The 12,449-nt window shown below is 36.9% G+C and overlaps 1 protein-coding gene across 1 annotated transcript in view; it reads right to left on the bottom strand.

The window, feature by feature from the left end:
- The window catches only part of LOC129224200 (MAM and LDL-receptor class A domain-containing protein 2-like), a 150,054-nt gene that overhangs the window by 32,351 nt on the left and 105,254 nt on the right, over positions 1 to 12,449 (bottom strand). The window contains 6 exon segments of the mRNA XM_054858617.1: positions 341 to 509; positions 4,547 to 4,719; positions 5,195 to 5,329; positions 6,032 to 6,184; positions 7,038 to 7,125; positions 11,470 to 11,637. Of these exon segments, the coding sequence (XP_054714592.1) occupies positions 341 to 509; positions 4,547 to 4,719; positions 5,195 to 5,329; positions 6,032 to 6,184; positions 7,038 to 7,125; positions 11,470 to 11,637 (886 nt within the window).

The following is a 12,449-nucleotide window of genomic DNA, read 5'->3' as shown; positions in this document are numbered from 1 at the left end:
TATTTTAATATCTGTCGTCCTTGTTTGGAAGGGAAATCATGTTTTTTTTATTTATTTTTTACGCCTGATTGTTGAATATACGTCACTTGACACAATTTTTATTTTCATGGTGGACCGGGCAAAGCAGCTAGTATAATTATGTATTCTTTGCTGTCACCCCTCCTCCCAATCACTGGCATAAATAGAATAACACTTTTTCAGTTTTAACAAGTCAAAGTTGGTGATGGAACGCAACTTAATGTTCTTTCACAACTAAATTAACTCAACTTTGTTCTAGCTCGGTGGATCATCACCCTTGATTTTAGTTCTAAGGGATGTTTCGGTTGAAGTGAATACTTACTCGGGGCGCAGGCCTCGAACAGGATATCGTCGACGGCTATGCTGTACATGTAACTCCCTCGGACCACGGCTTGCACAACGATGGCGAAGTTCTCCTGCACGCCGATGTCCACAGACACCTTGTTCCAACCCTTTCCTTGGGTCTTCGTCTGATTCCATTTCTCTTCGTACTATGAAATGCAACGATCAGATTTTAAGAAAATTCAAAATGAAAGTTTTTTTTTTTAATCTACCCTGAAAGACTAATAATCAATATGCTAGCTTCGGCTTCATTAGACCGGGCGTAATGCGCCAACTCAGCACAGGTTTTGTTAATTTGTATTTTTTAATTTTAGTAGACGAAAGTAATTGAATACTTTTCAGTAAGTTACCGCCCTATAGCCAGGGCTAAGGCAGATATGCATGAAATACACCGCCAGCTCAGTCAATTCCAGCCGAGGACTGCAGTTTCGTGCTTATTAGCACTCATCAGCCCGGCATAGGAAGAGAGTGAGCTGGAGGTGGAAAACCTCTAAAGGAAGCCTAGAGTGCCAAACAAACTGGTAGCTAATGTAAGAATTAGCACTGACCAGACGAGTGACTGAAGCAATGGTTCGGTTCAACTCGAAGATTGAAGGCAAGGCATGGTAATTTCAGTAAGTTTCCGCCCTATAGCCAGGGGTAAGGAAGATATACATGAAACACACCGTCAGTTCAGTCAATTCCAGCCGAGGACTGCAGTTTCAAGCTTATTGGCACTCAACTGCAGTCCTCGGCTGGAATTGACTGAGCTGGCGATGTATTTCATGTATAATTGAAAACGTTTATTCTGTACCTCAGAGCAAGACTAACGCAAGTCCAAGCATTGCGATTTCTCGTTTATTACGTCATTGCAAGTAGTTCCGCATCGAGCCATGTGAATGCAACCCTAAAAAAGTATTCTTTATAATAATTTACCAGTGTTAAAAGAACGTGAGCCCAATCCTTTGTATGCACCAAGTAACTGTTTTTTCCGCTCTCCTGTAAAGTAGCGATTATGTGACTTAAGTCATTTCAGCTCTGATGTAGAAGTTTCACTGACAGATTTTATTCATAACTTGCTTCGAGTTAAATGAAAATAGTTTTCTGAAAATAAAATTATATGCGCATCGGAAAGTGTCCCTATTTTAAATTGTTTTTAAAGTAGGAAATTATTATATGTGCTGTTGATTTCTTGAAATATTATGTTTTTATGTGAGACAATCAATTTCGCCCCCAAATCTTTTTTTCTGCTGATTTAGAATAATGATTTAGAACCCTTTTAATTTCTGTCGTTCTAGCAGAAAACACTTGTTCTCGCAAAAAGAAGAATTAAAACAATTTCATTAAAAATGTTAGAACTTTTGTATGTATTTTGAACCAATTAATTCGGAACTCCAGCGCTCGAATACGCTACCTTGCGGTGATTTATAAAACTGCGAATGCAACTAAAACATTGCCACGTTGCGCTCCACGTGTATCTGTTGATGTAAACGCGGTCAGTTTGTTCTGAGTAACGCATTCAACATGTCTAAGAACGCCTTCAACAACAGAAATTAATTCGTCCCTTAGTAGTATTCTCGAGCTTCTCAAAATAATGTTAGTTTTCCTTATTTCTTTCAAAAAAGTATTAAATGGTGAAAGCGTAAACAAGAAAACTCTGGATTAACAAAATTGGATAACGTTATACCAGGTAAAATTTTTTATTGTTTTGTATGAATTTGGAAGAATATGAGTTTTTTTTAATCTTAAATCAATTTAACTAATCATATTTTACAGCAGCATTTAGTTGGAATGGACAGTATGCAAAATATTTTCTTGAATTTATTATCGTAGAACAAAATGAAAAATGTTTAACCGAGAAAGAATTTACTTTATTCCTTTTATTCTCAGCTGAAAGGTTTCGCCAAATTTGTTTAGGGTTATAGTTTTGGAATTGTGCGAGCAAAGTAGCCTTGGCGAGATTTCGCGTTTTTAGTTAAACCATTTTTAATTTTTATCATGAGTGGAATAAAATGGTAGTAAGATTACAGAATTCGATAAGTAAAAAGAAATAATGGTCAATCAACTGAAAAGAAAACTACCACCATATATAAACTGTGAGTACACATTTTATTTATTTTGTTCTGAGTGAATTTGAATAAATATCAGTTTTTCAATTCGATGTAGAAAAAAAAACGAACTTAACAACATTGACCGGACACTTTTCCTTAACCTAATTCCACATAAATGATTTAAATAACCTTTGTTACTACAGTATCCTTCTGAAATAGAAAGTATGCAAATAAATTTTCTTGAAAATATTTATCGCAGAACAGATTGAAAAATCCAGAAAGAACGTTAAGAATTTGAACAATAAAAAATAAAAGTTCGCCAAAAATCTGTTTATAAGGTTATGGTTTTAAAATTGTGTGAAAGAATAATGTATCTTGACAAGATTTCGCATATCAGGTAAATCATTTCCATGACGAATGAATTAAATGCATGATTTCTTTAAATATCCAATCATATAGTCATAGAAATAAATTATCTAGTGTTAAACGTTACTCTTGACAGTCTGCCACGTATGTGCACTATGTGACAAAAATGTCAACAAATGCCGGAAATGTCACGAAACTGAACTTAATATGTACTAATGTATAGAAAAAACGGTACAAAATGAAAATGCCGTTCGAAGCGAACCAAAAATTTATGAATTCCGAATTCAACATCGTGAAAATGGCTGCTTCAGAACAACTTACTGTGTGTTCTGCATTAATTGTTTACTTTCGTAATACTTTTTGGTTTCTAATCTCTTTCTATATGGGTCAGAATAACCAAAAGACTTTGAAAAATCTTTTCAAATGAATAAAGCGAAAAAATCATACATAACAACAAAAATCACAACACTTTTAGCATTTTCTTCGTTACCACATGCGTTTGTTTTAGTTTTTAATTCCGCCATTAGACAGTGACTGCAGTGCCCCCTATAGTTCGTTGGAGTTGCGAATACAAAGTTTTCTTTCAATCATCCTTCAGAGTTGATATTGAGTCTGAGGAGGTTAAATGCTTTAAAAAGCTAGAAAGTACTTTTAATATTTTCTGATATGGTTATTAATTTTGTGAATAGAGAATCTTTTTATTAACTTTTAATTATGATATCGTCGATTGGCAGAACAAGCTTTTAATCGTTGGCAAGAAAAAAAAATTGAACGATAATTCGCAACTCCAATAAACTATGGGAGCGCTGCAGCCACTGTTTGATGGCGGATGAAAAAGGTTAAACAAACAAATACAGTAACGTATAACTTGCTTTGACGCTTAGTGATTGACAGTAATTTTTCATTGTGTTTGTGGGAAGCTTTATTTTCTATTCTTCTGAAATTACATTACACTACAAACTGTCTGAAGCCTGTAATTTACCCCAAAGAAAACACTTGGAATGGAATGTTTTGCCTTTTTCTTTAGTATTGTTAATCACCGCAAGGTGGCGTATTTTGAGCTCTGGAGTTTAGAGATCCTATATAAGGAGAGTTTGGACAACGGCGCGCCGCTGTCCGCCATGTTTAGTCCAAGTGTTGTTAGCTCGAAATGCTGTGCTGTGTGAATTTCTAAATTTCCCACGGAATATAGGATATGAAATCTTCGAAGAATAGACTGATTTTTCTTCTCCTTGTATTTTCATCAAACAGAGTGAGCGCCAAGTCTGGCAATCCGGTGCCAATCGTTTCGTATCGTCATAGCGCTTACAAAGAAAAATATTTTTTCTCTAAAGTTTGTTCATAAAGACAGAAAACAAACAAATATTTGTGATCAGACATTTCATTTCATATCATCATAACTAGCTTCTAATTATTTCGATACAATGTACAGTGATATTTGGGGCAGATGATGCATTACAGTCTATGGGAAGTGAGTATTTTGGACACAAGATGGCCGCCGCCCTGAAGTTGTCCAGTCTCTTCGTATTTAGGATCTCTACTGGAGTTGCGAATACTAATGAAGTCAACTGTCATTAAAAATTCAAGGCTGAACTCAAGCAAGCGTTGATTATCGGATTATGAGCTTTTGAAACTTTTCAAGTGATACAGGTCTTCGAAGCTTTCCTTGATTGACGTCACCAATTTAAAAGTTTTTTCCTTTTTTTTTAACTTTTACCTCCCATGCTTATTACATTTCCGTGTACTCCTTAGAGAAAGTCGTGTAGTACTGTATAATGAGTGCCTCTAACCTTGCTTGCGCCCTTGCTGTGGACCAGGATAATGTGAAGTGACTTGGCATTGAATCCATCCATCCAGTACCAGAGAGAGAACTTGCAGGTAGTTGCAGATAGCACGTAAGGCTCAGTGTGGATTTGAGCAATGTCGCCGTTTTCATACAAGTCTTCCGGTGACAAATAATGACCTAAAAGACAGAGAACAGAAAAATGGCAAAGTGTTCTTTAAAAATAATTATATTTTTAATTTATTCATTCATTTCTACTATAATAGTTTTTAATGAGGCTGCCCAAGAGGCCATGACCATTTGCAGACCTAGTACGAGCCCTCGAGTTAGTCTTTTTATGTGCCACCAAAAATATGCCGTTTTCAATAGTACTTTTGAGAATTTGGACTCCCATTTTTTAACCAGACGTGGGCACCTGGACTGTCATGATACAACATTGCACCAGGAATTTTAATTAGCAGAGTGCCTGAGTCAAATAGACACTCAACGAGATTTGTTTACATTCTTCATAATCATGCGACATAGATTCTGATGGCCATCTGTGTCTTGAAAATCTACGTACCAAGCAACACTGAACCACGGTTTTGAACCCACGACGAAAAAGTTGATTATAGGACTTTTAAAACATAAAATAAGTATATGTTATGACTCTTACCTTCTTCGGTGTTCTTAGTGTGATCTACTGATAATGAAGTAAAGGGTTTTGTTCCAGAACCGATTGTCCAGTTTCCACGGAAGCCGACAGGGTTGTACCAGCCGCACATTCCACTTTCAAAGTCACATGTCGTACCTGAAAGAAAGCTGATTGTCTTACATGTATACTTCACGTAACAAATATAATTACATACTCATCTCACTGGGTGTTCTCAGTGTTAAATCCTCAGACTTAATGATTGGGGTTTATTTTCATCTATACTAGTAAACTTGAATTTTCTCAAGATTTCGGCAAAAATTTTTAAATGAATAAAGAGTTTGAGATAAATTCACAAGGGTCAACCATTTTCAGCACTGTTATTTTTCTTCGATGTAAAAATTACAAATATAAAAATGAGGTGGAAGGTATATTCCATAAAATATTTTCTTAAAATTAATTTTTAGACACAGATATAGAGAGAAAGATAAACATAGATATCGAGATAAAGAAAATTATTGTTTTTTTTTTTTTTTTGCCCTCCGAAGAAGGCTAATAATCAGAAAACAACAAATGGCATTGAAAAAGTCAATTGCATAAAAACCAGCTAGTCATCACAGACGGCAAGGCAAAAATGTAAAGTCACTCAACGGTTAAAGTAGGACGTTAGTTTCAAACATGACTTCATTATCGTAAACCCGCTGTTACCCAAATGTTCCTTTATCTCGAAGTTTTCATTGAGCCCCCAAACTCTTGTAAAGGCTTCGGAATCTTCCCATAACTCAAAGGCCAGTCCCTGTGGACTTTGAGTTATCGAGAGCTGACCACTAGAATCAAACAGTTAAGACTAAAAAGCCTTACCACAGCCCTCTTCGTCTGAATTGTCCCCACAGTCATCAATGAAGTTGCACCTTTGTAGCGGAACGTAACAGTTTTTGTTCTTGCAGGAAATCCTATCTGGCCAACAGTCATCCACTGGTGGTGGGACAGTTGGAATGCCTGGTAAATCACGACCTAGAAAATGAAACCAAGTTGAGCTATCGAAGACAGGGTAACAATATGGATTTCAACCAGACTTGTTTTGTGGTATTGGTAATTATTGATAGAAAAGAGTGGGAAGTGACCATTGTTAATAATAAGGAGATTTGTTCTGAAGAATTTGAAACTTGGAAAAAGATTTTACAATTATTTTGTTCTTTCTATATTTGGTCACAGGACAAATCTACTAGCATACACCGGATTCAAAATCCGGAACGTTCCGGTTTCGAGTTATTAGACAGTGGTGTTCCCATACGGTATAACTCCATATATGCCGTATACTCTCAGACATTTTTTAGACGTAAAGCGAATACCCTCAAGCTTCATAAATTTTCATATTAGGACATACTATGACCGTGGTAGCCCGATCGGTAGAGTGTAGGATTCGGGGCCGGAGGGTCCTGAGTTCGAACCTCGATGGTCGAGGGGACTCGGCGACGTTAAATATGCTCGTGGTCTCAATGTCCTCCAAGTGAAACGATACCTCTGGGGGGTGCTAGCACCAGGTAGCTATTAGCTCCTGGTCTAGTTCTAAATTCTCATTAACTGTTCGATCCGGTGATGGTGCTGCCATCTATCGGTATATAAAATAATGGAGGCAAGGCACTTAGTATGCAGTCCTCGACATAAATACAGTTGTAGTCAGTTGTGACTCGGAATCGAATGACATACTATGTATATGATCACATACACATATGGTGCGTTATGGATTACTGGGAGTATACCCTCAGCAAAATTGATGGGAACATCACTGGTCATAATCGTTACCGCTGGGTCAGTTGAGTTTACTGAAAGCATTTACAGCACCCGCCACGGGATGGTATCTTACCTTCAGTGTAATGGCAGCCCGAAGTGAGAGATATGTCGTCGATGCTGATGCTGCCATAGCTAGATGCAAGCTGCGCCTCCAGTACAATCTAAGGAAAAAACAAAACGCAATAAATTCAAAATTTCGTCAAAAGTTTTTTTTTTTTATTTCCAATGGCCGGCAGCAAGAAAAGGTTACAAAGAACAAAATAGCAAAAACAAACACAATACACAGAACAAAGAACAATACAGGAACAACAGAGTGAAATATTTAGCTGCCGATGCGCTCTGTTGCTTCCCAATAACGGTCACACAGGCTACGTCTGGAAAGCTGGGTGCAAGTGTGCAGGTGACGAATGTCCATTTCTTCGTTTGAATTGCAAAGGGGACAATTGGGACTCTTGACAATCCTCAAGCGGTGAAGGTGATTTGGTAAACAGTCATGACCAGTTAAAAGTCGAAACAAAGCTACTGATTCTGCTCTTGGTGCTGAAGAGACAAAATCGCGGTTGGTTTATAAACCATATCGTCAAAAGTATAAAATAACGGAAAATTTAACAGCTACATCATTTGTAACTCTAAAGAAGTGGAGATCTGACGAATGAAAATTTTACTCTTCATATATACTCGACTCATTCCAATTACTATTCTTAAGATTCGAATTGGATTTTGATCGAACATTCGATCAATCAGGATAGTTAGTTAGCATTACCATTAAACTTTGCTTCAATCACTCTTCTTGACGAAATGGGACAATTTCCTGCTTTCAACCATAGATGTAGTATAAATGGATGTACAACTCCATAGCTGCAGCCACTGGCCGCTGTTGAACGCGTGAATCTTGAAAGTAAACGGGCATAAGCTTTGCCTACGAGAATACAACGCTGCATCTTATCAGGCCACAGGAAATAAATTTGAGCGGATGCGCTTTTCGGTCACCTGATAATCTACTGCCGTTTACTATAAGGTATCAGTTGCTAATGAAACTGGTTTCTCGTTGCGCATCTAGTTATTAATACATCTACGTTTTAAAGGAATAATGGCACCCCCTACAGTTCTGGTATCCAGTCTTCAGCACCTCTCATAGCCGCTGAATAGAGAGTTGCTAATATTTACACTAGTACCCGTTCTTTAACCTCCGTCTCTAAACTACAAGGTTAGCACACATGGACTAGATTTAAAAAAAACGTATTTTCGAAAATATTGCGCACATTACAATAAGTAATACGAAACGTAAAGATAAATGTATGACGTTTTTTTCCCACATTGAAGTTCAATTACACAAATATTCACTGTGTGAGCGTATTGCACAAAATGTTCAATTTCAAATGCTCAATGTTGGAGCCTTTTGTTACGCGGCAACATATAATATTTGATACAGTTCGTTCCACACATTTTAGAGTATTACACTGTCAATGGTTCGTACTGCCGCATAAATGTGTTTTTGAAGTTTTTGCGGTGTTTTCGGCATCGGGTTTGAGAAACAGTTCATTTGACATAACCCCTTAAAAAGAAATCAGATGGCGTGTGGAAAGAAATGTATTACAAATAAGAAGTTTATCGTGTAGCGAAAGGCTCAGACATTGAACATATGTGACCGAGAAAAACTTGGAAATATTTCTCTTAGCATTTACTGTGATCTCTCGCTTATACGCGATCTCTGTTATACGCGTTTTTCACTTATGCGCGTTTTTCTCACGGGCCCAGCCAGCGATATAGGAAAACAATGTTAACTCTTGTTCATTTATACGCGAAACCTAAAGTGCACCTTTCACTTATGCGCGATAACAAATTTTCAAGTTTTAGTTAAATCGCCTATCCACGCTTTGCTTATCGGAAGATTTGTACCCTTCTTGATGTCTCTTGGAATGCTTTTACACACCTTTATTCCAATGTTCAAAATGTTTCCAAGAACGCATTTTTTTCGCGCAAATGTGCAATTGGGGGTGCAGTTAGTCTTGTGATTGACATCGAGAGGGGAGAACGGGTTACATGCAAAAAGGTTGACATTCCTAAAAGTCGTGGTCAAGCGGAAAGCATTGACATATATGTCAATGCTTTCCGCTATGACGCTGATCACGCGACAGTTTTTAGGTTTCGTGGAATTCGTTAACATACTGTACGGTGTATAACTAGTATGTTGTGGCCATCACGAAACTTTCTTCTATATTTTTCTTTTTTTTTTCTGATCCCTCCCCATGCTTGACGAGGAAGCAATATTCCCAACAAAAACAAAATGACACATGCAAAAACTTGACGACTATCCCAATGTCTGAATTATTGCGAAAGCAAAGCAAAGAGCGAAAATTGAAAGTTATTTTAAAAGCCTTGCTTGAATGAATTACAAATATTTTATTTGTTAACAAACATAAGATGGCAACAGTTAAAAATTTTAAATCATTGCGATAATATTTCCTATCATTTCCATACAATTAAAATCACGAGAAATACGCAGACGACAATCTATTACGATTTATCTTTCTTATTGTTGCATTAATAAAAATATTTTTATTCGAAAAAAAAAAAAATCAACACCTCTTGGAGCGATCGGCGTCAAAATAGAACCAAAGCCTGTTTACATATGGATTCACATATATTCCAAATTTCAACCAGAACGTAGCATTACTTCTTGAGATAGGGCACTCAAAATGGAAAAAAAGAACGGGTGATTGCGCTACCCCCTTTTTAGCTGTTGACACAAAAATAAAATCAGTTCTTATACCCACTAAGGGCTACTTGCCGATAAATTTTTCTTTCATTCCGTTCATTATTTCTTGAGATACAGCAGTCACAATTGACGACAAAAAACGTTCTATAGCTCAACCCCCGTTTGAGTTATTGACACCAAAATTGAATCAGCACCTGTTCCTGTTAATCCAACATATGGATCAAATTTTGTTTGATTCCGCCAGTTACTTCCTGAGGAATAGCAAGCACGCGTAACTCGAAAAACGTCCCATTGCTCCACCCCCCTTGGAGGAATTCGTGCCAAAAACTAATGGGCACACGTTCACATAGGGGCACATATGTGTACCAAATTTCGTTCGATTTCATGCGGTAGTTTTTGTTGTAGAGCGGCCACAAAAAACTGGTCACACACAGACGTGACACACATACACACACACATACACACACATACACACACACATACAGACAGACAGACATTTTCCAAAAATGATCGAAATGGACTCAGCACACCTCAAAACGTTCGAATCCGTCAAAATTCGAAATTCGAAAATTTGCACGAATCCAATACTTTCTTCTATATATTAGATATAGAAGAAAGTAAAAAATGGCAAAACGTACAGCTTCAAATTTTACATTTTTATTAAATTACAATGCATAAATGGAAATTATGTGCGTATTTATTCATTAGTATCAGTAGTGTACTATTAGTATTACTATAACGGTTGATAACTTACTGCATTTAAGCTTATTTTTGGGGTGTTTCATTTATGCGCGAATCTCACTTGTGCGAGAAAATTTCGTTGTCCCCTTTGGTCGCGTATAAGTGAGAGGTCACTGTATATCTACTTTTTCAGCAGTACTACAGTCTGGTGCAGGTTAAGGCTTTCTCTGTCATCTTTCTCCAGGCGGCACGACTTTTTGCTAGGTTTCTCCACCTATTTATTCCCAAAGTCGCCAAATCTCTTTCTACACTGTTGCGCCACCTTGTAGTCTGTCTCCTTCTTCTCCCAGTACCCTCAATCTTAGAAAAGGATAGTTTTTTTTTTTTTTTTTTTAACTTGGACACATATCTGCCCTTCGAAAATATGTGCCCCACCCAACTGATTCTGTTGGATTTATTAACTCTCAAGATGTTAGGTTGCTTGTATTTAGTGTATATCTCATGGTTATATCAACTTTTTTATATAACTTATGGTAATCTTTACTAATAATAAAGCTGAAAGTATCTCTGGCTGGATGTCTGGATGCCCGGAGGATGTCTGGATGTATGAATCTCTGTGACGCGCATAGCGTCTAGACCGTTCGGCCGATTTTCATGAAATTTGGCATAAGCATGGGGGTGTGCACCTCGAAGCGATTTTTCGAAAATTCGATATGGTTCTTTTTTTATTCCAATTTTAAGAAGAATATCATAAGATAGACGAGTAAATTACGAAATTATCATAACGTGGAACCGTAACATGGGCACAAGCCAATTGGCGAGATACGAAATTATCATAACGTGGAACCGTAACATGGGTACAAGTCAATTGGCGAGAAAATTCACCATACATTATTTGTAAATATACAGGTGAACCAAAAGACCTTCTAATTTTTCCATTACGGCCAAAGCCGTGCGAGTAGCACTAGTATTGAAATAGATTTATTTTTAAAAAGATCAATCGCTTGGCTCATCCTATATATCTGGACATTATGATCCAGAACTCTTTGAAATGTTTGAATTCCTTTTCATTCAACAAGTGTGGTGTTTAAAGAAATAACCTTACCTGGAAGTCTTTTCCACCGCTCAGGACTTCTATCTCGGCTCGGTGCCAGTAGTTGAAGACGTCGCTGCTGAATCCTTGCAAAAAGTCCATTCCTCCCTTGTTGTAGCTGACACGCTTGTACACGTTGACAGAGTGTTGGGCAAAAACAGGATTGTACCAGAAACGCACCTGTTAAAGATAGCGTAGAGATATTACTCCCCATATAAATTTCAACAAGTGCTAATGTCCACATTAAACTATTTGATCATTTAGTATGATTGGTTACCGCAGGAAATCCTGCAAAGTTCACCACCCATGCAAGTGGTTCACCTGTCTGGGTTGACCTCATTTTTCGGGCACAGAATTAGTCCTATAGCATATAAATCAATCTCTATGAGTTGACCAAATGTTTCAGTTAACCACTTAAGTATTACACCGCATGTTGTTGTTGGTAAAACGTTGGTAATTGAAAGTGAATGAATTTATTTTCCTTAACCAATATCAAAAAAAAAAGTCTAGGTTACGTTAGTCTAACCCGTGTTTGAGAACATTTCAGTGAGCGAACAGATGCTTTTGTTTTCTTTCTCTTTTCTTTCAAAATAAGGTGTAGAACACTTTATCTTCGATAAATTGGAAACGGTAGCTTCCATTTATACAATTCCAAAACTAAAACGATTGGAAAAGTTCTATTTTTGCTCAATCCTTTTGCACAGATGAAATACTTTTCAACTTATTTCCACTATAGTCCAAGATTTTTGTGACATATTTAAATGTAAGAAACCATTAGGTTTTATAATACTAAGTATCAAGCGCCAACAGCAGGTACATTCTTTTTTTAATATAAAATATTTGATTAAAATGCTGATACTTCATATTATGATTCACAATGTCTCCTCATGCTCGAATTTTTCATAATCAAAACCCAAAATTTAAAATGCTGGGGAAAAAGCGTAAATATTTACGTAAAAATTTCTCATTCATGTAAATAGATTCCGCACTTA

Source organism: Uloborus diversus, chromosome 6 (assembly GCF_026930045.1).
Source record: "Uloborus diversus isolate 005 chromosome 6, Udiv.v.3.1, whole genome shotgun sequence".
Taxonomy (NCBI): Eukaryota; Metazoa; Arthropoda; class Arachnida; order Araneae; family Uloboridae; genus Uloborus; species Uloborus diversus.
Note: the sequence above shows the minus strand (reverse complement) of the source record. Positions and strands in the feature narration are given on the sequence as shown.